The following is a 26,040-nucleotide window of genomic DNA, read 5'->3' as shown; positions in this document are numbered from 1 at the left end:
CAGTCTCAGAAATTTCCATCGATGTATTTTTTTCTTCTACAGAGTGCGCCGTCACTACAACTCTGCCATTCAAGGGACGTCACTCTAATTTCCCTACAGTGTTGAACTGGTTGTGTGGTCTTCATGTCTGTTGCAAGTTCAAGTCTCAGTAAGCACAGATCTCATTGAAGAAAACGGCCACACATATATACGCTTTTTGTTATTTTGGTTATAATCTACAAAATCATCTCTATATGAACAAATATTTATAATTCACGAAATATTTATTACAATTTGATACGAAGAAAATAACATATTAGAAAAATTAGTATACATTCATATGATATATTTCAAGTCACCATAAATTCGTTATGATTACTTAATTAAGATGTAATTTTGAGAAAAAACACACACTATTAGTTCACCTGCTTGGTGTTAATCTATAAGAATACTGCTTACAGTTAGATTATAGGTGTTTCTGGCGTGATGTACAGTTACAAGAGTTGTTGATAGCAAATAAAACTACATTTTGATTGTTTTAAATAAACGAAAAATATACCCGGTAAATATGTTTGTAATAATTACTGCAAACATTTTTAACACAAATAGTATTTCAATTTTGATTGAGATCCGCCGGGATCATTCATTTATTACCGAAATAATATATACAGAATAGAATTATAGAATGACCAACTCTAATCCTGAACTTCGCAGATGGCGACACGCATGGGTTGCTGATGATCAACACTAATCCCGAACATCGAGGAGGGAGGCACGCACGGATTGCTGATGATCAACTCTAACCAGCAACGTCAAGGGGGGCTTGGCATATTGTGTATGTTTAAGCTGGGTTTGGGAATGCTAAGGTCGTATGCTGCGATCCATCTCTTCTTACAGACGTTCTGTCGACTTCAAACATGCGGACCCTTACATTGTGCTTCGGTAAGAAAGCTGTGCTTACACGAGCATCAGCACTGTCATCAGTTTCAGCGCTGTGCCAATGGAAGATGCTTGTTTGCATCATAAATTTGCATTAGAACCTGTGCTCTAGGATTTCCTTAAAATTGAATTCGGTTTCTCAGCATTTGCACCAGTTTTGTTTTACCAGTGTGGGAGATTTCCACCCACATCATTACCCTTCGCCGTGTAATCTGTTGATCTCTCCGTACGTTCATGGTTGACCCTGATACTCCTATTATTTCGAGGCAGCATACATCGTCCCTTATATACATAAAACTATACACTTATCCACCTCTGTTCAGCCAATAACCTGCGTGTTTAATAAAACTGGCATCGCATTTCAGTGTAAATGAAAAGTACTAATTTTCCAGTTATTCATTTTCTAAAGCGTGTACCATGGATGTATCACATGTATTTTGTGCATGGTGTATTTTCTGGAACATTGTCAAATGGTCAGTCCCTAATCAGACCATGCATTCATCGATGCTGTTGAATCCGAACCATGTGAATGTATGAATTCACAATGCCACTTAGAAAGTGCATGGTCAAATGCATCCTCAATAATCTCCAGGGTATACGTTCCGATACATCCACTAGTGGAAGGGGCAACGGGGTAGCCTTGTGGTTAAAGCGTTCGCTCGTCATGCCGAAGACCCGGGCTCGATTCCCCATATGGGCACAGCGAGTATAACCCATTTCTGGTGTCCCCTGCCGTGATATTGCTGGAATATTGCTAAAAGCGACGTAAAACTAAACTCACTCACTCACTCACTCACTAGTGGAGATTTATCGGAACATATACCCTGGAGATTATCGAGGATGGGTCATATGTAATTTATTTACGCTTTCTCAATAAAGTAAAAATTCTAGTACTTACTTAAGTAAGGGGCTCCCCTAAAGTGCAACATTCTGTACTTTACTAAGAAGAAATAATTCCTATGTACAAATTCATTATCTTCGTTTAAATCAAAGTTATCTGGAAAAAATGACAAGGTTCCCAAATTCTTTCTATTTGGTGAAAGAAAGACAAATATGCTATACACGAAGTTAAGACATTCGTGTACTTTATTGCATGCAGATCTGTTTCTTGTTAGTCTATCAGAGAGTAGAGCTTGCAATTGTGGCGCTCCGGTGGAAGATGCTAACCATTTCTTTTTAAAGTGTCCAAAATTTGTCAGCTGCCGTTTTGATCTGAAGCAAGACTTTGAACTATCAAAAGTTCACTTAGACATTGATACCATTCTTTACGGCAACCCTGCTCTGCCAAATACTATTAATGAAAATATCTTTAGACATGTGCATAAATACATTGTACGAAGTAAGCACTTCGATTGATGAATAATATGTCTTAATATTATTATGTCCATTCATTACGTCTATTCATTATTGTTCATGTTTCTGATGGGAGCGGGCGGTAATACGTTATATAACTTGTGCCCAATTGCAATCCATTTCTACATTGAATAAAATGTATGTTCAAGCAAACAATATTTCCAAATGTAATATATGTTACATATGTTACATTTGACCACTTTATTTATAGCATTATGCACTCATAACTCTCGGCCGTGGGAGCCGTGTCAATTTGCGCTTACCAGAGGGCTACATACAGCACTGATGTAAACTACAGTCTTCAAATCTCCATTTCTGTAGAAGTCTCGATAACTGGGAGGGTTAGATCGCGGTCTTCGTAAATTGTCTATAAGGCGCTTCACACTGAGAGTTCGGGTTCGTAACCCGGATGTGTCCCAACTCAAAGAGTGCTAGAAACTGTTGTTTGCTGTGAAAGTGTAATCCCGAATCTACCATATATACTGAGGGAAAAAAATAAGGGATCACAAGAAAGCACAAGTGTTCCATTACTTTTTTCAAGGTTTCTTCACAAGCTATGTGATACCAAGCTTGTGAAGAAACCTGGAAAAAATACAGGAACACTTGCCCTTTCATGTGATCCCTTCTTTTTTTCCCTCAGTATATGTTACATGAGAACGTATCCCAAGCCGCCTTACGCTATCCTTGTTGAACTCGTAATGGCAATCATCATGTCTGTCACACGTGGAATGGACGAAGTGTGCTTTACTTTCTATTTTTCTAATTTTTTAAATCAAACTTACAACTGTACGACACAATTTCAGGTCGCTTATACTTTTATAAAGCAAAAAATATATTGATGAACAAAATGGCCGTCGGATTCGAAAGTCCGAGTATAACATGTCAGCTTAATGTGACAAGGCGACATGTCAATAAATCTGAAACTGTCGATATTCTTGCCAAAGGTTAAACCTCCACTAACGTACTTTGTTTGACAAGCTGTCGGTAAATTGTATACCGTATATAGGTATTGTGAACTGTAGCTGGGTCGTCGTAACCTAGGGTATCCATTTACATATGTAAGCAGCTGCACAGAAGAAAGTCCGTTGGTTAAAGTTAGATTCGAGAATAAATATTACAAACGTTATCAAAACCTTCAGTGTGCGTGCGTGTATACGTGCGTGTGTATGTGTTTTAGTTACTGTGTGTGAGTGCGTGTGTGCCTGTCTGTCTGAATTTACAGTGTGTACACCATGGATGACCATCCGTGGTTGTCGCAGCAATGCGGAATGGATTACAACCTGGTTCGTCTAATTTTTAGGCTCTGACTATACCTGGATTGTCTAACCACGCATGAGTGATTTCTCCATGGGACAGTGTGAGCCGTGGAGTTACTGACCGGTAAAATCTGTTTGGGGGAGGCTATTGGAGATCTTCGGGGTCTCAAGATGCATACTAATAATAATAGGGGTTTATCAATTAAGATATGTCCAAGTGATCTGACAATACAGAGATTACAAGCAGTAAGTTTATTTTCAAACACTTAGTAATAAGATTAATGAAAGTTATTCTTCTAATCAGGAAATGCAAGTTAATTAAGTAACTAAATACATGGAGATTCTAGTTGGAGTATAGACGAACATAAAAATAGTTTCAAGTGTAGAGTGCTAACAGACTACGTTCAGTATAAAAATCATGTGTCTTGACTTGACCAGTACTTTGATTAATTATGGCGAATGCAATAGTTCAGTTATCTTTCCTCCCTAACCTTCATGGCGGAAGATGCGCATATCATGCAGGCTACAACTACTCCAAGAACAGAGAGAAGACTGACCAGATGTATGGAGGAGGTGCATAAACAGGACATGCAAGGCGACACTGCAGACCAGGAATGATTTGCTCGTGATTATTGGTGTAACTCCACACTGCCACCCAGCGACCCCTCATGCCCATGATGTGGATTCTTTCAAGATAAAGCTGCTTCAGCGATCCCTTTCAGAAACCACTCCAGTACCCCGGATCTATGGAGATGAACTAGCTGAGCTCAGGAAGGATCAAGACTGTGAGGAACTACTGCAAAACATCCCCCACTTCGACACAATGAGGACATCTATGTACAGAGAGCGTCGCAAGAATCTACCAAAGCTGCCAAAGGCACAAGCTGACTTTCAACTGGAGAGAGACTGGACAACTACAGATGCAGGGGACCGGTTCCTGATAGCTGACCAAGGGGTTAACAAGCGAATTTTGATATTTTCCACAACATCCAACCTAGAATATCTCTGTGATGCAGACATCATTCATGCCGATGGGACATTTTATTTACCACGCATGTTTGCACAAAACTACACCCTACATGCAGAGATCCAGGGCCACATGTATCCTCTCGTGTATTGCATCCTGCCAGACAAGAGTCAGAACACGTACAGCACAGCATTCCAAATTATCAAAGAAGAAGCCGAGACTCACCGCTTCAACTTGAAACCGGATGTGTTCCAGATAGACTTCGAAATGGCAGCTGCTAATGCTGCAACTTCTGTGTTTGATGGTGTTGAGATGCGTGGATGCTACTTTCACTACGCCCCGGCACTATAGAGGAAGATTCAAAATCTCGGACTTGCAGCAACGTATAAGGAGATTTTTATCAACTGGTGAGCAGAGCTATAGCCCTTCCCTTAGTCCCCCTAGACCAAGTCGAAAATGTGTGGCAAGAGGCTATCAGTGAAAGTCCCGGGGGAGAGGCCTGTGTCAAGTTTATGGACTATGTGACAACAACATGGATTGAGGGAGCCTGGGACCAAATGACCTGGAACCACTTTGCTAATGATGGACACAGAACAAACAACAACATTGAAGGTTGGCACAACAAGATCAACTCCCTCACCCCATGCCACCCGAATATATTTGATTTCATTCAGCTCATCAAGAGGGAACAGTCTACAACTAAGGTGAAACTTGCACAGCAGAGAGGAAACAGACGTAAACCATCAAGACGCCGACAGTATGTGGCAGTTGACGAAGGTCTTCGTCGTGCAAAAGACGAACTTTTAAGCAATGAAGTCTCTGTAATTGACTATACAGATATAGTCTCCCACCTTCTAGGAGAGTATGCCTGATATGATGTGGTGATATAATATCTACATGTGAAAAGTGGTGATAAGATAAATAAGGTGCAACTGTAATACAAGTCAATATATGATAAAATATATTTATGTATATTTTTTGAATTATGAAATATATATGATTTGTATATATGTGTGTGTGTGGTTATAAGTTGCAGATGTTTGTGCAACTAACTATAATATAAGTAAAAATACATGATAAAATATATTTCTATATATTTGTGAATGTTATATATGTGTGAGATATATATGCAAATAAGTTCAGTAAAATAATAAATAATAAAAATGTACGATGAAATATATTTATGTTGTCTTTGTTCTTATTTTGTGGTAGCACCCCTGTTAAGTTTGAAATGGACTGGTCCACATGCCTACTTCGTCTAACAAGCAAAGTCACTCAACCCTGACTATGCCTGGGTCGTCTAATTGCTACTGTTTACCTGTTTTAAGAATGAGATGAAAGTTCAGATCCAGGCTTAATTATTAAACAAACGAACGAACGAACGAAATAACGAACGAACGAACGAACGAATCCTGGTCCCATGTATCATTAACCCGATAATCGTTTAATTAGGAAACATACTAAACAAACATACTTTCTCTTTACATGCCGGACAAACGAAAGCAAAAATAAAAAAAGTGTTTGTTGCATGGTAGCTTAACTGTAAACAAACAGGAAATGGTTATTCGATGTTTGTGTAATAAATGCGAGTGCCATAGACCCATAGTCGATGTTACTGCCTTCATATCAACAAGCACCGACTGGAATCAGCCTTTGTAACTTTTTAGTCAAATCAGTTTTTCAAGTGTAAACGTTATACTTCAGTTTATTTGAAAAGCAAAACATGGAATATCCGTTTGCACTGAACACCTGTTTCGATACACGTATTTCGATAGTGACAGCAGCACGATTTATTTCTTTGAGATTACATTTTAATACTGATAAATGATCTGGGAGATTCACTCAATTAAACAATCAATACTTGGCTCAGGTGTCTATCCGCCCGAATCGACCAATTGCATGATCATACATTTAAACGCTTGTGTTCCGACCTTTGATCACTTTTAAATAGTTTGACTGCGACGTCGCTGCTCCGTGCAGGTAAGAATAACAACATATCTTACCTAATATATTATTCAAGTCTATTTTCAAAAGAACCAAAACAGAGCCTGAATTTTTATTCATTAAAGTTCATTACAATAACTCCAGGTGTTTTTTCGAATTTTAGTTTTATAATTGTATAGTCGTTCAACATCCGTAAATTCGTCCAGAATTTGTGATTTTTATCTATGTTTTGGTCAAATGACAAATTACTAAAGAAAAAATATTACAAGTTCAATATATATGATGTGAGTTTGGTTAAAACCGCTTTGATTTGACGTGTCAGTACAATGAAATCTACACAGGGCAGAATCAGGAACTGGAATCCGATCAGTGGATCCTTACACTACCAAGGGACTGAACTCTGCAAAAATGTGTCCTGATGTAGATGTTTCATTGATGTGACGTTATGTGGATGTGAGACGGGATAGGTGTAAAGGCATGCGCGAGCAGTTTTATGGATGCTGTAAGGAGCGTGAGGTTGCTAATTGTGAGGAAGAGTTATGTCATCATATATATGAAGTGGCATAATTGTGAATGTTAGATTATGTTTACTGGCCTAATCGGAAGTGTACATTGTGGTGATAGTGATTGAATCATAATATCACGGGGCGATGGGTAGCCTGGTGGTTAAAGCGTTCGCCGAAGGCCCGGGTTCGATTCCTTACATGGGTACAATGTGTAAAACCCATTTTTGGTGTCCCCCGCCGTGGTATTGCTGAAATATTGCTAAAAGCCGTGTAAAACTACACTCACTTACTCAATCACTCACTCACTCACTCAGAATATCACTGTAAATGTGATAAATGTAAATGCGCGGTTCGTATTAATTACTACATGTAAAAAAGAGCGTCATTGTGAGAGTGATATGATTATGGCCATTAATGCGTATCATTGAGGAAGAGCGTTGCTGTAATTGTGAATTGTGAAGGAGAACATCATTGTAAATGTGAGGTTGTAAGGAAGTTCGTATAAGTAAATGCGGGGTTTTCAATGTAAATATTTGATTGTAAATGTGATGCGATGCCGTTAATTTGTTTGTTTGTTGTTTAACGCCGATGTTTAACGAGATTGTGAAGGGGAACATCATAAATGTGAGGTTGTAATATACCGTTTTGTATTGCTAGCTCACTACCGCAGTGTAACCGACAACGAGCTGAAAATTTCCTGTCTCATCCTTTCATTCCGACCGCCACACCTACTATCGTTGAAGGTGTTTTTTGGTACCACTTACCGTGGATACGAACACCGACCTACCTCACTCAGGATAAACTCTCAATCCACTCGACCACAGAGGATGGGCATCTTTTAAATGTGACTGTGTGATATTGTGTGTCATAAATGTGAGGTTATACCAATGCCAGTTTGTAAGGATGAGTGTCATTGTGAATGAACGTGAGTTGTAAGGATGCAATTTGAGGGAATGTGAAACCCAATTTTAATCCTTTCCAAACAGGATTTAGGATTCAGGATTTTATATTCTCATTAATCATACAAAATGGTATAGAGAACATACATATATTTTGATAAATACAAAGTGCCACGTTGGCTTATATGCGTATGAATATAATACAAATATACAACTAAAACAGGGATAATACAATTTTCATTAAATTTGAAAGTTTCTGTACCAAAGGATGATAGTCAGATTTCATAAGGGAAATAAATTTATCAATATGGGGGTTATTACAAAAATATCTAGGGAGTATACTTTTTCTTACATCATCTAGAGCTCTGCATGATAAGATAATATGAAATTCGCCACATATAACATGGTGGTTACAAATTGTACATATTCTATTTTCTGTGTCTATATTATACCATCTGCCGGTTTCCATCGGTAATCTGTGATTGCATGTTCGCAGTTTTGTTAACCAGATACGTTGTTTCAATGGGAGGCTGATTAAATAAGGTTCTAAGTTGGAAGTATGCTTATACAAGGAGTAATATTTACCTTTTAATGAATTTTGAAGGTCAGCATTCCATGATTGCTTAAACTGATCTATGAGTGTGTATTTAACATAGTTTTTCAGCCAGGATGCGGAAGGAAAACTTTGGTACTGAATCCAGAATCCTGTTTGAAAAGGATTAAAATTGGGATTCACATTCCCTCAAATTGCATCCGTACAACTCACGTTCATTCACAATGACACTCATCCTTACAAACTAAGATAACCCAACATTTTGAAGTATACCTTTCACTACATTTAAAAGATCAAATTGAATACCCAAACAAGTCGACACATTAGCCATTACATTATACAATATATGAGGTAACTTGTGTGTTGATGTAATGACTTTACACCAGTAACTTATGATTCTTGTTCTAATCATTACTTCAATAGGATATCTACCGAGTTCCCCATAAACCATAAAATTTGGAGTAGATTGTCTTACCTTAAGTATATACTTACAGAATTTCATATGCGTTCTTTCTAAAATAGTTGCATTTTCATACCCCCTAACTTCTGACCCATATAATAAAATTGGATCAAAACGTTTCAGTTGACAGTCAATTGGGATTTCAACTTCCCTAATAGTTTTAAAAGCAGGAAACATCGCCCTTGGTGCTTGTTCTACAAGTCTCTTAATTGCTTTAGCAAACTTACCATTGCCGTTAAATAGAATTCCCAAGTATAGATATTCTCGGACACTTCAATTTCCTCATCAAAAAGTTGAAACCTGGATTTGATCTTTACATTGCCTTTTGAAAAGATCACAATTTTGGTTTTATCCAAACCCAGTCTACTGACCTTGATTACTGAACTGTAGATGAAAGGAAAACGATATCAGTCTTCTCAAAACAGTATCCTCGACTATTGTCTCGTGCAAAAATTCTCAACTACTTGCTCCAACATATTTGGCGCCTAATTGTGCTCGTTTCATCAATTTAAGACTTATACAGACAAAACCAGTTGTATTTTCAGAGATGTCAGTTTCAACCCTCCTGCCGGCCTTTGTGCTTCTGTCGTTATTCCTACAAGGAACTCTCGCACAAAGTGAGTCTATTGTCCGTTCCTTTTCACTCCATTTCTCAGCACCCGACGTGAGTTGGTGGAAATATTGCTCAATGCGCCATAAAACAATCCTCACTCTCTCCTGACAAACTAGATAGCGGCATGTATGTTGATGCAGTCACTAACGACACATGACGCCACAGGACAGAAATATGCTGAATCAAATGTGTCAAAGAGGACCTTTTTCAACACATTTGGAAAAAACTCATATTTTTCTGTTTGTGACAATAGAAGATTTTTCATTTGTATTAGTATTTGCATCTGCATTAAACCCCCCCCAAAAAAAATAAAAATAAATAAATATAAAAATTAAAAAACCTGCTCTGTCGATGAGTTATTGTAAATATTCTTTACGAATGTTACAGTTTCTCTAACATTCCATAGATCAGCCATTTTAAACATCCACCATTATTTCCTAATGATATTTTCAAAATATTGTAATGATGTAACTGAAATATTTCAACATCATTCGTATGAGCAGAACAACTGTGTGTTCAAGTGAGGCCTGAAATCTTTTTGAACCACCATTTCATAACCTTTCTAGAACCTTTGCACATAGCTGTGACTAGACAATTAAGCCATTATGTGTTCGCTTTTCCTAAAAAAGGACCCTTTCCCTACAATTTGCATTTCATATCTATTTCAGGTGGTATCATATGCCTTGACTCGCCGCCGCTAATTATCGAAAACGAGGGTCCACTGACCTTGACCTTCACTCGTAAACAAGGCACTTCCGGCACCATAACAGCCACATACACCATATTTCCTCTAACAGCAACGACTGCAGATTATGGCGGGAGCAGCACTGGGACCATCACCATGAACGACGGGGACACAACTGCCTCTCTTGACATACCCATAACCAATGATGTGGTGAGAGGTCATGTCAAAACGGGCGTATAAACTCAACTCGTCATTTAATTTTAGAACATCAAAAGAGAAACATACCTTTAGGAAAGTTTTTTTATGTAAACGAAAAACTCGTAATATAATAATATTTCTAATGATATTGGCCTGACATTTGGACTTTTGTTGATACAGACTATGGCTCATCTGGACTATAGTCCGTTTGGCTCAAAAGCGGAGAGATGAATTGCAATCGAACTCGAAAACTAATAAACATAAAATACTCAATGAAACGCTGATCATAATCAAAACATCAGACCAACTCTGTGAGGTTTTTGCAGAATTTTTATCCTAAAAATTAAAAAGTTGTTTAACAATCTATCATTAAAATATTGACACAGTTCAGTATTTGTTACGAGGGAGGAGTGCAGAGAAAGGGACAGCCAGGTGTTCGAGAACGGATGGAGACGGCACAGCACAGGTTAATGAATAAATAACTTTGTCTGTGAACGTGCTTCTCGAACACCTGGCTGGCTTTATGATTTTTAGGAGTAAAAATAAAAACCCTGTCAGTGGATGCCCTTCCTTGGTACAAACAGCATGCCTTAAACGAGCTCCTTCCATGGAACGACCCTGAACATGTCTAGGGTGTCATGCAAAATGGTGCTTTTAAACTTCTTTGGAATGGGCCCCTATACGGCCTCAGAAGAATTCTCAACATACTTGATCTTGTCGTTTTTGATAAAACCATAAATTTATTAATATCATTGAATTTTCTGACCCTTTCGACAGCAACGTAATTGACAAGAGTCAGGAAAAGTATGCTATGTATGCTGACCTCGCCTTTGAAATGTCTCGCTTGCATCCCAAGTACACTGTCGTCACTCTCCCCATCGGTGCCCTTGGTTTGGTACCTCCTGATCTCTTAGTGCAGATCAGGAGAGTGCACGGTTTCTCCACCGGGAGTACAGCCCTTCTGACATTCTGGGTAATGTAGGAGGTTGGAGTGTTGGGGAGTCATATTCTCCGGAAAGTTCTTGGTGGGTTAGACTTGGCATCGTTTCCTTGGAGAAGTCCCATTTACTGTCTGGGCTGCGTGAAGAGGGTGATGACGAGCCTTACCAGCCTGACTGCCAGGATCACCCGAACCCTCTCTGCTGCATACCATTATATTTTTAGTCTGTAAAACATAATGACATTAATACTGAGCCGTCTCCATGAAGGTATGCTCAAAGCACATAACATACTATTACCACGGCTAACCCAAGCTGCCTGTTAGGCGCTAGAAGGTTTTAGTCACATGACTTTATCCCACCGGGTACCCATTTTCTGCAGGGTGGACAGAGGGAATTTTGAACAAACGCACTTGCTTAAGGTGAGACCACATGCATCACATGTGCTTCGTTTTGGGGCAGGACTGAAGTCCTAGAAACCCTCAGCAGTAAGTTAGATAATCTCGTAATGTACACCTTAAAAAGCGTTTAGCAACCCCATTCTTCATCATCATACACAGCTTCTGTGTATCATTCAAGTATCTGTGTATGACTTCATTTGCCACAAAATATTCACAGAGAACTTATTTAAGCACCCCCTGTATTTTTGCAATGATAGGTTTTCAACACGTACATAGAACTTATCGTGGTGACCATGATGGAAAAACATAAGTTTTTCTGATTCGTATGACCCTTTGACTCATATCAATCAATCAATCAATCAATCAATCAATCAATCAATCTTTATTTCTTGTAGTGGAGGCCACAGGCCCATTCTACATTTACAATTGACTATGAGAGAGTATATACAATATACAATATAAACAATAACATACGGTTCGGTTATGTAACAATATGTACAAATGACTGTCTAAGACGCATAGCTTTATATACATACAATGCTAGATTTTTTTAAGTTTCTGGATTTATCTCTGACATTAACATGTTAAATTTATGTACAGTAGGATTCAAATAGTATTTCTTTGGCAAAAGTAAAGACCTTAGATCTTGGTATACATTACATACTAATAAAAAAATGGTATTCGTCTTCAGTATATCGTTCTTGGCATACAAGACATAATCTATCATCTTTAGTTTCGTTAGCATATCTGCCAGTTTCAATTCGAGGCCGGTGTGAAAAACATCTAAATTGAGCAAACGCAGCCCTGAAATTTGAAATAGTGAGTTCTTTGATATACAATTCTAAGCCAAATGATGATTTAAACGAAATATAGGTTGAATTTAATGCTGCTATCGAGGGCCAATCTTGCTCATAAGATACTTTAAGTCTGTATACAAACACCGACATATAATTTCTAACACCAACTACACATTGTTCCTCCCAAAGATAGCCAAATCCATACATGTAGAGAATATGTTTGATTTTAGCGGCCCAGTTACTTTTCCCCTTGATTTTATTATGATAATTGCTCATTTAAAACCCCCACTGATTTTCATATAAAACCATGCCTGTACAAGTATGGCCTTGGAATGTTTAATTTTGAATTAATTGGTGAATGTGAATGTTCAAAATGTCATTTTGCGTGTCTTGCACGATTCATGTGACTGTATGACAGCCAGCACACTCCTCCTCATACCCCTGTCAGCCTCCTGACCCATGGGCAGGCTACGCCATTCCTGGTGTAGTTGCTTGGTGTGGGTCTTTTTTCACCTGAAAAACTGATTTGACTTAAAATCACAAAGGCTGATTCCAGTCGGTGCTTGTTTGATGTGAGTGAGTGAGTTTAGTTTTACGCCACACCCAACAATATTTTGGTGGTCTGTAAATAATCGAGTCTGGACCAAACAGTCCAGTCATCAACAGCATGAGCACTGATCGATGTGTCAACCAAGTCAGCGAGCATGACCACCCAATCCCATTAGTCGCCTCTTACGACAAGCACGTGTTACCGAAGATCAATTCTAATCCGGATCTTCACGGGTCCATTCCTCGTGTAAAGCAGCTTCCAGCTGGACCAGGTTCTGTACAGGAGGATCCCTTTGTTGCACACAATGACCAGTCATGTCCCAAGATATGCCCCAAAGGGTTCAGATCTGGGCTCATTCAATCATGAGATATGCCAGGGGTTGCTTAACTAAATTCTTTGTGTATATTTACCATAGACTGCTGTATATTATATCGACTAATTTCAAAATAATCGTAATACAAAACCACTGTTTCTCAAGTCTCAATGACATAGATGATGATGATGATGATGATGATGATGATGACGACAACGACAAAGGGGAGGAGGAGGATTGACATCTACTACCAGTCCTACCGATGAAGATACCACCACAACAACGATTATATTAAGAATGTGTCAACCTCCTTCCATAATCAGACTCAGAATCAAAATCAAAATATGAATTTTTTAAAACTTTCCCTTAATCATCAGAAAGCTCAAGGGATGCCGTGGCATACGGGACATATTGCTGACTGTGGCGTTAAATCATTCTATCCCTAACTAATAGGGCTAAATCTAAGGGTGTTCTAATTCTTCGATTTGTCACAGGTTTTGGTTCAATTCTCCTTGCAGCTTATGGAGTCAACTGAACAGTTCCGCTTCATGCTGACCGGGGCGGACGTTGGGCCTGACGGTAACGTGCTTATCAACATCCAGGATGATGATGTCTGTAAGTCTTCGTCTCCATAGCAACTGACATTTGATTAACATTTGATAACGTATCCACAAAGCAACGGACATACTTTGAGCATGTATTGTACCCCGGTCTCCTACCCAGAGTTCCATGCTGCAAGCCAGCATAGTACCTCTGCAACAGGCCAGAAAAATGTGACGATTCGTCACATCTTGCAGTGTCCATTCAATATAATGTACAGATTTCTTTTACCCTTTTTTTTTTTTGACGAATTTTTTTGTCTACACATCTAACTAAACATCTTTAATAGAATGGTTTAGTTTCACTGAGAAAATATCCAAAAATATGTTACACTATTTCGATTTGCGTAGCGATCCTTTGTTTACATAGGTTGTACGGCTCCACGTGCAGTCATCGAAGCCGACGGAGAGCAAACGATGCAGCCAGTTTGATATCTAAATATGTAGTGTCATAGACCTAACCGTCGAAGTTGTGGAACAATGTAAAACAATATGAAGTGTGCGCCGAAAAGCTTTCGTGAGTCCAGTCTCTTCTTATTATGAATATGCGCGTTAGATTACAAACAAGAGAAAAGTCCGGTCACGTGATATGCAAATTATCCTGTGGCAGTGATATTATGTTAAGTCATCGCTGTGCCGGAGTGTGATTGTACCCTTTTCATTCTCGTAATGTGAGCACGGGTACACTCGTCCTAGGGCTGGGATTGGTCCAAATTTCCTACCCGGGTACCCGACCTCCTATTACCGAACCCGACCCGGGTACCTGTTATAACACTAATTGAGGCGGATGTCTGCGTTTCCTCAATCTTTTACATGCAAATTATGTTACACGTGACATGTTTAGTTGGCGACAGTTGATATCGCGTGAGTTTTCAGTGCAAGTTTTGTCCATAATCCCAAAACTGACTGACTGACTGACTGAGTTTGGTTTTACGCCGCTTTTAGCAATATTCCAGCAATATCACGGTGGGGGACACCAGAAATGGGCTTCACTCATTGTACCCATGTGGGAATTTGAACCCGGGTCTTCGGCGTGACGAGCCAACGCTTTAACCACTAGACTACCCCACCGCCCCAAACATAAGACGACAATCTCGTGTATTGAAATAATAACAGACACATTCAATTAAGTCTTCGTTTATTATCCACGTGATCAAAGCGGGTCCGGGTAATGCGATGGATACCCGGATCCAACTCTTTACCCACCCAAGGTATCCTGGTTACCCAGCCCAGCCCAAACTCGTCCCTTTGGCGCCGTTACAGGCTGGATTATCTCGCCGTTTGAGTACTCGTGACTGAACACACCATTGTTGGTATCGAATACAACATTCTTTAAGGCACAATGTCACACATTTTCGACAACATTTTGACCTATATTATATGTATTGGGACATATGCACTCACTTTAGCTCCCTATTGATGCAATAATTGAAACTTCGAGGCGAACAGCTCACAAACAGAGAACACTTGCCATATATGGAATGTAAACAATTGCTCCGTACATCGAAAACTGTCGCAAGCGGTGTTCTCGGTGTTTGCCGAACTGGTTTCAATCACAAGTTATGCATTGGGTATTCGTAAAAAGCGCTCCAAGGGACATAACTCTATAGGATTCACTTTATATAATGTTCGTTTGGTAGAGGGCGCCGGAGTTGATTTAATGCAACGTTGCAATAATTCATTCGAACTTTTTGATTTTGTACTGTAATCTAAATACCTTTTTTGGAATAAATTATATGGTAGCTTCCGTGAGGGCCGATACTTAAAATTATTGAGAGAAATGCATTAGTTATTTTTAGAGAAGTGTGGTGAGATATAGTGCCTTTAAACGTTCTTTGTTACGAGGGAGGAGTGCAGAGAAAGGGACAGCCAGGTGTTCGAGAAGCACGTTCACAGACAAATTTATTTATTCATTAACCTGTGCTTTGCCGTCTCCATCCGTTCTCGAACACCTGGCTGTCCCTTTCTCTGCACTCCTCCCTCGTAACAAACAGTGAACTGTGTCAATATTTTAATGATAAATTGTTAAACAACGTTTTTATTTGTAGGACAAAAATTCTGCAAAAACCTCACAGAGTTGGTCTGATGTTTTGATTATGATCAGCATTTCATTGAGTATTTTATGTTTATTAGTTTTCGAGTTCGATTGCAAGTCATCTCTCCGCTTTTGAGCCAAACGGACTATAGACAGGTTGTTTAGGCTTGTGATTTGGGACGGCGGGACATTGATGATGACATCAACCATCGGTTTGTCCGGGCGAGTTTCGACTTACAGAGGAAATGGTGTATTAGTACTGCAATAGGCAAAATAATTTTTATTAGTTTGCGTTATTATGTCGTTTGTTGCCGCACTCAACAATATTCCAGCTACATGGCGGCGGTCTGTAAATCATGGAGTCTGTGATCAACATCATGAACATCGATCGATTTGGTATGCGATAACATGTGTCAAGCAAGTCAGCAAACCTGACCAGGGTGCTGTTGTCTATGTTAAGGTATGGTAGTTACGGTCACCTTAGCGCTAAGATCGCTTTGTACTACGGCACCTTGATCCTGTCAGTTGCCTCTTACAACAACCGTGGGTTGCTGAAGACCAATTATAACCCGGATATTCGAGGGTGTGATATTTCGGTCATGAAACCCAATGAATTTCTCTCACAAATATACTTGAGACTCATTTGAGTTCGTTGCCTTTCAGATTCGCCGTGGACTGAATGGGTGGACGGAACGTGCAGTACCACGTGTGACCTAGGGATCCAGACAGACACACGTGACCGGACATGTCTGTCGCCATTCGCCGCGACCCTATGCGTCGAGCCCCTCACAGACAACAGAACCAATCCATGTAACCTCGGGAACTGCACAGGTGAGTCATTTGTGTTTGTTGCTTAATGCCGCACTCAGAAATATTCCAGCTATAAGGTGGCGGCAGTAAATTGGCGATATCATGAACATCGATCTACGCATTCTGATTACGATGACACAACGACACAAATCAGAGAACCTATCCACCCAATCCCGTCATGCAACGACGGCATCCATTCTTTCCCCTTTGAAGTACCGCCTTTCTAAATGTTGATTGTTGTTTAACGCCGCCTTTCAGCCATATGTCAGCGGTCTGTAAATAATCGAATCACGCCCAGACAATCTAGTGATCAACATCATGAGCATCGATTGGGATACGATGACATATGTCAACCAAGTCAGCGAGTCTGACCGCCCGATCCTGTTAGTCGCCTCTTACGACAAGCATGTGTTGGTAAAGACCAATTTCAATCCGGGTCTTCACGGGTAGGGTGGAATCGGATGGGGTGGAATCGTTTTAAAGTATAGTGGGCAAGGACGTAAACCTCGATTTGGATGACGGTACATTGGCAGAATGGTTGAAGATATTAAAAACGCAATGTATCTCCGATTTGAATTAAAGTGTTTTAAACATAAAAATATGCACGGACGAGTCAGATGGTTCCAAAGTGATGGAAACCTCGAATGAAGCGTAAGCCATGATAAAGGCACAAGCTTGCATGAGTTGGACAGTGATACAAGGTGGAATGGGTGCGAAACACAATTGCTAGAGGGTTGTGATGGTGTTGGCAGTGGTAGACCTGAACCGTTGCTTATGCAGCTAGTCACTCGTTTGTTTAATTCCATTCGGTTTGCTCGGATGGTGTTTCTGGTCTTACCAAGTAGGTAATAATTTGGGATGTAAAATGCTTTTAACAATGTTGATACGGAAGACGCCTGGCAATGAAACAGAAGGTGTTGCTAATCGACATAAACTGTTTCACATCTGCAGAAACACATACATGTATTTGTCTCCTAACTGAACTAACCTGGTTTAGACATAATTTTTTGGTGAAATGTTCAAGCTTGGTCGTTAGATCAGGGCCAGATAAGCGTGAAGCTAAGTCTGTTCATAGGCGTTAAATGTGTGCTATAATATTCATGTTTTATTTAACTTTCGTTTAAAAGAAACTTCCGGCAGTCTACGTGGTATCGATGTAAACATTATGTTTTTCATGCAATCGATTGCAATCGATTTATGAAACAGCTGAGTGAATCGACCGGTCGGTCGATCGATATAATCCTGTTGCATTAAACTATTGATGCACAACATGCATTACTAAACACTACAAAATTAAAAACAATATTTTTTTCGATTGGTATAAAATATTCAATAAAATATTGTCACGACTAGAAATACAGTCTCGATCCTCCATAGAATTGTGTAGCAAAGAGTGAGAGAAAAGGCAAAATAGCTCCGACAACAACATTGGTGTTACTGATACTCAGTAGTGACATCAGGTGAGTTATCGTTTTACGTCACATCGGCAATACTTCAGCCATATCGGACGACAAAAGGTCATATGCTGAGAATATATATTATATATTAATACATTATAAAATTCTGTCAGCGAAGGACAGTATAATTACTAGATTATCACAGATTAATTAAATCAGTGAGCTGAATGAATCGATCTGTCGATCGATCTATATAATCATGATCGATATAATATGAAACATGATATGTTGCACCTTAAAAGGGCCCATGTACTGAGGTCACGCACGGTAGCTGATGACAATCGGCTTTTAAATCAAATCTAAAATATTCCTGATTGTGAAAAACCACGTCCCATTCGGTCGCCAGAACTGCACCATATTTTCACAATTTTTGGGGACTGGCTTTCAGACCAAATGGATGACATCTTTATATTGTTGCAAGATTCTACAGTTGTGTTCAAGACAACGGTTCAAGAATATATACTAAACCGTCGCACTGACAAAATAAAAGCAGTTGTTATCTATAAATTTGTCACAATGGTACTTCCCAATTTCTAAAATGCCACTCAAAGAAGTGACCTTTGTGTGAGTGAGTATGTGAGAGGATGGAATTTATTTATGACGACAAACACGAAAACAGAGTGAGTGACAATGGTTTTACGCCGCTTTTAGCAACTTTCCAGCAATATCACGGCAGAGAACACCACAAATGGGCTTCACACATTGTTCCCTTGTGGGGAATCGAACCCGGGTCTTCAGCGTGACGAGCGGACATTTTAACCACTAGGTTACCCCACACCCCTTATGACTGATATGCTGCAAATCCCCATGCTCCCCAGTTGTATAGCTTTGTTCGTTAATAGTTTATAACCAATGCGTTTGCCTCAATTCCACGAATTATTGGTATCATGCGGAAGACGTTTCAGGGCTTCTTTATCCACCTCTGATAACACGTTTTTGTAATGTTATAACTTCTTAGCGTCGTTAATGATTATTCCTGAAAAAATGATAATGTGAAAAAGTAACTCACTCACGTTATGTGTATTAATTATTTCCCCCCGTCGAATGCTTTTTTGGTCAAGTGCAATATTTCACAGAAATCGAAGCATATCCGTTTTTATTTATCTCAAGTCATATTTGAAACCTGCAGCTCACATTTCAGACTAACAACCGGCTGTAGTTTCATGGATGTATCGTTTACAGGTCCAATTATTGGTTACGATTATCGAAAACAAGACAAGCACGATCATCGTATTTTGCGCCATGTTTATGCATGGTCACATTGGTTGGCCTAAACTGATTTCCTCGCTTTGACCTCGTATCTTCGACTGAAAGGGCTGACTCAAACAGCCATCCATACGGACATTGTGTCAGTTTTCTACAGACATAGATCCTGCTGGGAATTCATGTAGGAAGTAAAATCACTGTAAGTCCCCTTTATCCGCAGTAAGGTGGTCAAACTTTGGTTGTTAGTGGCTTAAAGCCTGGTTTTATTTGGTAAGAATGATTTTATTGCATCTACTGTCTTCTTACCATAATTTTCACCAGGCTTGTTTTATTTTAAAATTGTGATAAACCTACCTAGTTTACTGTACTTTGTCGACAGATATTTTAAAATGATTATCTTGTTTTCATCGCTGTATGCTGTAATATTGCTGTACAATTTTAACTCACTCACTATTGACATGGCGTTTCTATTAGTGAATGATTTGGGGTTGTTTTGTTGATGTTTCACGGAATCAACAACACTGCAGATGTATCAACACGACCTGAGTCCAGAACGAACAACAAGCTCTTGGTATTTTAAGCGTCTTCCCACATCACCCAGGACTCGTGCAGATCCGGGTTAGACATGGAGCCACTTGCACTAAGCAATCTTACAATGATTGTAACTCCCATTATCCAACATTAAGATAGTCGTAGCGCTAAGATTGCTTTGTGCAAGTGGCCCCAATGGTCTTCAGCAACCGATGTTTGTCGCAAAAGGACTGACTGACTGAGTTTAGTTTTACGCCGCTTTTAGCAATATTCCAGCAATATCACGGCGGGGGACACCAGAAATAGGCTTCACACATTGTGCCCATGTGTGGAATCGAACCCGGGTCTTCGGCGTGACGAGCCAACGCTTTAACCACTAGTCTACCCCACCGCCCCTGTCGCAAAAGGTGACTAACGGGCTCGGTTGGTTAGGCTTACTGACTTGGTGGACACATGTCATGGTATCATAGTACTAAGTTCAGACCACATCCATATAGGTGGACTATTGCTGAATGCGGCGTTAAACAACCAACCAACACCAATCGGAACGAGGATAAGCGATTCACTAACCACCAAGCTGATCTGATCTATACTACCGTACAACCTTGTTATAATGCCACTGGTCATAATTCCAACCTTGTTGTAATGCTAACCTCGTTATAATACCCTGGTGTTTAGATAACGTATATCCGCTATATCAAATTACTTTTCCATAATGTTTAAGCTGACTAGGGCAGGCTAGAATGATCGGTAATTGGAAATATCGTCGCTTGGAAACATTATTGAATATTATCGATATGAAATTTGTGTTATCGATAATATCGTACTGTAAATTTTGTGAAAAAAGTTTATATATCTCACACAGTATGAAAACTTAGGACTTTATTCATGGTCTGGAATTATGTTAAGGATGTTGTTTTGCTAATAATCCATGCAGAAACATGTCACAAGTCACCAGCGATGTGAAATATATTCATTTTTTTCAGACGTTTTAAACAAACGAATCCGATATTTATCGATTATCGATCGATATTTAACTTCTGTGAGAGGCATTTAGAAGTTGGTGTGATGAACGACTCAATGTTGATCGATATTTAGTTGACGATTATCGATCTCTGTGATCTATATCGATAGCAAACCAGTGAGTTCCTGGGTCAAAATCGGCTGCAGCAACAGTAGCGTGTTGACATCAAAACCGTTCAAGTAAACGAGTACTTATTAAATACGATTCGTGTGCACTTCCTTATGTTTTCTTTGTTGTTTATGAGGTTTCAAGAAGTATGAGTGCATGGATGAGTGATTGAATGAATGCGTGCATGAGTGCGTACGTAAGCGAGTGAGTGAGTGCGTGTAGATTAACATATGCACCACAGATCCTTCACACAACTTCCAGATATACAGGATTGTGGTGTAATATACTTGTGCTGTGTGTGCCACTGGGAACACACTGTTAGGCTTCTAGTTCCCAACCATACAATTCCAGATCGTAGTTTGATGATGCCTTGGCCTTCTTTGTGGCTATCGGGGCGGTGGGGTAGCCTAGTGGTTTGGCTTGCAACGCCAAAGGCCCGGGTTTGATTCCCCACATGGTTACAAATGTATGAAGCCCATTTCTGGTGTCCCCCGTCGTGATATTGGTGGAATCTTGCTAAAGGTTCTTCGGAACCGATCTTGTACTGGTGTTTGCCAGCCTGACTTTGTGTCAATGGAGACCAGATTTACCTCATGTAACGAAGGTCCTTGTCCAGGTAGGTGCAGCAAGTGCAGATTAGTGGTGTTCCGATTAATTGAAATAATCGAAGATTGGTCGCAATGACTAAACGACCAAGCAATCGATCATGTTTTCTCATAATCGAACACAAACAATTTTGGAACACTTGTTTGCATTAACAATATTTTTCACAAGGTTGGTTTTGTCTGTTACATTTCATAAGAAATACAAGCTCCTTCAAAGTCCTGATTGAATTTATCTTAAAGACTCCAAGAAATTTATGTTCCTAACATACTTGTCATCCTTTAAAGATGTGAAATGTGCAAATGCATTTTGTGCAAAAACCCGAAAGAACTACATGTTTTGTTTTTATTGTTTGTGCATTAACAAACATAACCAGGAAAATATCACAAATGACGCTAACCAATTACTTTCGATGATTGATCGGTTGCAATGAACCAGTCATCAACTATGAGATTTTTACCAATTCCCAACACTAGTGCAGATATGTACGAACGGAACGTGTACGAGTGTTGGGTCTGTATATGTTAATTTGGGCGGTGGGATAGCCTAATGGTTAAAGCCTTCGCTCGACTAAGCATTCTAACGTAGAATTAAAAGTTTCAGTTACCAGTTTTCATTTTTACATTTAACACAAGCATTTATGTTCATATGAATATTCTTCAAGCAGCAAATATTCTTCACAAAACAAAACAAATATTATGTGGCTCATGGCTCATGATCATGAATGACCCAAACTGGAAGGAATCAATATGATAAAAGTCTTTCGTATGATGTTGCCGTGAGATAGCGCGAGCATATTTGAATACTAACGGAACTACCATGAAGGCTGGTGTCTTACAACGAGAATACTGACTTACCTGAACCCCAGTCATTGTCAGAGCATGTGTCGGCTTTTAGGCGCACGGGTCAACGCCATCTGTATTAACTCCCTCAAGCTTCTTTTTCGAAATTGCTCATCCAGATGTGATAAGGTCGTTATCCTGTTCGTAATGGTCACCGAGTGGTCCGACTAACGACGTAAGAACATCCTAACAGAGCAATGTAAAAACAGGCTGGACTTTTACAAAAATAATACTGACTTACATGAATCTTTCGTAATTGTCCGAGTCACTTTTTTCTTCTGCTTTCCAAATTCTTCATCGAGATGTGATAAGGTTGTTATCCTGTTTGTAGTGGTCACCGATTGGTCCGAATGGGCTAATAGTGGAGCATGCTCAGTGACGTGCGGGTCGGGGACAGTGACACAGGCTAGGAACCGTACCTGTTCCGCTAACTGTCCGACCACTTTCATGGGAATGGAGACGAGGACTGTGGCGTGTGACGAAAGCCCATGTCCAGGTATGTGGAACAAGTGTTTTATGTATATACATTTTTAATGTGAAGTTTACACGGTATAGGTGCTTCTTTGGATGAGAATCATGGATTGCATAGCTGACTTTCATAATTGTTTGAGCAACACCATTTGGCTGCATGATCATACAGGAATATCCTCCACTGAGTATCTAAGGGAACAATACGAATAATTTGACATCCAAACTATCGAGGTATCGAATAGTTGCTGCATAGACTGATAATGACAGTCGACCGCAGCCTTGCTACTGATAATCAGATCCGTATCAACCTGACACATCTTATATTCACTTTTTTATAATGAGCCAGTTGATCAATGGCGACTTACTTCTCCAATTCCAACAGGTTCTGCGGCATCTTCGGACACCTCTTCTGTCAATTTTATCGTGTTATGGATTCTGTTTTGGGAGACAGTTTAGTTTGATGTTTCTGTGGCGTGGATCATTTTTATGTTTTGGATATGATATTAAGAGCACACAAACATGCCATTCTCAAAGCCGGTCGTCAGAATAGGAGTCACCCACTTAGCACACATTCAAATGCTATTTGCATGAACTCTCCGTTGTTGTTTACCATTCTGGATCGTAGTGTGAACAGTTTTAATGCTTCCACAAGTTAGAGACAGTGCATTTGAATACTAACGACGTAAGAACATCCTAACAGAGCAATGTATAAACAGGCTGGACTTTTACAACGATAATACTGACTTACAAGAATCTTTCGTAATTGTCCGAGCAGGAGTCAGCTTCTCAGCGTTCAGTTCAAAGCCATCTAAAATAGCTCAACTCACTTTTTTCTTCTGCTTTCCAAATTCTTCATCGAGATGTGATAAGGTTGTTATCCTGTTTGTAGTGGTCACCGATTGGTCCGAATGGGCTAATAGTGGAGCATGCTCAGTGACGTGCGGGTCGGGGACAGTGACACAGGCTAGGAACCGTACCTGTTCCGCTAACTGTCCGACCACTTTCATGGGAATGGAGACGAGGACTGTGGCGTGTGACGAAAGCCCATGTCCAGGTATGTGGAACAAGTGTTTTATGTATATACATTTTTAATGTGAAGTTTACACGGTATAGGTGCTTCTTTGGATGAGAATCATGGATTGCATAGCTGACTTTCATAATTGTTTGAGCAACACCATTTGGCTGCATGATCATACAGGAATATCCTCCACTGAGTATCTAAGGGAACAATACGAATAATTTGACATCCAAACTATCGAGGTATCGAATAGTTGCTGCATAGACTGATAATGACAGTCGACCGCAGCCTTGCTACTGATAATCAGATCCGTATCAACCTGACACATCTTATATTCACTTTTTTATAATGAGCCAGTTGATCAATGGCGACTTACTTCTCCAATTCCAACAGGTTCTGCGGCATCTTCGGACACCTCTTCTGTCAATTTTATCGTGTTATGGATTCTGTTTTGGGAGACAGTTTAGTTTGATGTTTCTGTGGCGTGGATCATTTTTATGTTTTGGATATGATATTAAGAGCACACAAACATGCCATTCTCAAAGCCGGTCGTCAGAATAGGAGTCACCCACTTAGCACACATTCAAATGCTATTTGCATGAACTCTCCGTTGTTGTTTACCATTCTGGATCGTAGTGTGAACAGTTTTAATGCTTCCACAAGTTAGAGACAGTGCATTTGAATACTAACGACGTAAGAACATCCTAACAGAGCAATGTATAAACAGGCTGGACTTTTACAACGATAATACTGACTTACAAGAATCTTTCGTAATTGTCCGAGCAGGAGTCAGCTTCTCAGCGTTCAGTTCAAAGCCATCTAAAATAGCTCAACTCACTTTTTTCTTCTGCTTTCCAAATTCTTCATCGAGATGTGATAAGGTTGTTATCCTGTTTGTAGTGGTCACCGATTGGTCCGAATGGGCTAATAGTGGAGCATGCTCAGTGACGTGCGGGTCGGGGACAGTGACACAGGCTAGGAACCGTACCTGTTCCGCTAACTGTCCGACCACTTTCATGGGAATGGAGACGAGGACTGTGGCGTGTGACGAAAGCCCATGTCCAGGTATGTGGAACAAGTGTTTTATGTATATACATTTTTAATGTGAAGTTTACACGGTATAGGTGCTTCTTTGGATGAGAATCATGGATTGCATAGCTGACTTTCATAATTGTTTGAGCAACACCATTTGGCTGCATGATCATACAGGAATATCCTCCACTGAGTATCTAAGGGAACAATACGAATAATTTGACATCCAAACTATCGAGGTATCGAATAGTTGCTGCATAGACTGATAATGACAGTCGACCGCAGCCTTGCTACTGATAATCAGATCCGTATCAACCTGACACATCTTATATTCACTTTTTTATAATGAGCCAGTTGATCAATGGCGACTTACTTCTCCAATTCCAACAGGTTCTGCGGCATCTTCGGACACCTCTTCTGTCAATTTTATCGTGTTATGGATTCTGTTTTGGGAGACAGTTTAGTTTGATGTTTCTGTGGCGTGGATCATTTTTATGTTTTGGATATGATATTAAGAGCACACAAACATGCCATTCTCAAAGCCGGTCGTCAGAATAGGAGTCACCCACTTAGCACACATTCAAATGCTATTTGCATGAACTCTCCGTTGTTGTTTACCATTCTGGATCGTAGTGTGAACAGTTTTAATGCTTCCACAAGTTAGAGACAGTGCATTTGAATACTAACGACGTAAGAACATCCTAACAGAGCAATGTATAAACAGGCTGGACTTTTACAACGATAATACTGACTTACAAGAATCTTTCGTAATTGTCCGAGCAGGAGTCAGCTTCTCAGCGTTCAGTTCAAAGCCATCTAAAATAGCTCAACTCACTTTTTTCTTCTGCTTTCCAAATTCTTCATCGAGATGTGATAAGGTTGTTATCCTGTTTGTAGTGGTCACCGATTGGTCCGAATGGGCTAATAGTGGAGCATGCTCAGTGACGTCTTGG

At 39.8% G+C, this 26,040-nt stretch overlaps 1 protein-coding gene across 1 annotated transcript; it reads left to right on the top strand.

Annotated features, from left to right (window-relative positions):
- Positions 1-12: 12 nt before the first annotated feature.
- LOC124269038 (adhesion G protein-coupled receptor B3-like) lies at positions 13-26,037 on the top strand (the record flags this gene model as incomplete). Its single annotated transcript, XM_046704061.1, has 10 exons — positions 13-148; positions 694-921; positions 9,402-9,473; positions 10,138-10,364; positions 13,870-13,966; positions 16,649-16,816; positions 22,898-23,062; positions 23,927-24,091; positions 24,956-25,120; positions 25,985-26,037. Coding segments are annotated over exons 2-10 (1,137 nt in total), but the record flags the coding sequence as incomplete, so codon positions are not given.
- Positions 26,038-26,040: the final 3 nt, after the last annotated feature.

This window comes from Haliotis rubra, unplaced genomic scaffold (assembly GCF_003918875.1).
Source record: "Haliotis rubra isolate DU_JTF1 unplaced genomic scaffold, ASM391887v1 Scf101, whole genome shotgun sequence".
Taxonomy (NCBI): domain Eukaryota; kingdom Metazoa; phylum Mollusca; class Gastropoda; order Lepetellida; family Haliotidae; genus Haliotis; species Haliotis rubra.
Note: the sequence above shows the minus strand (reverse complement) of the source record. Positions and strands in the feature narration are given on the sequence as shown.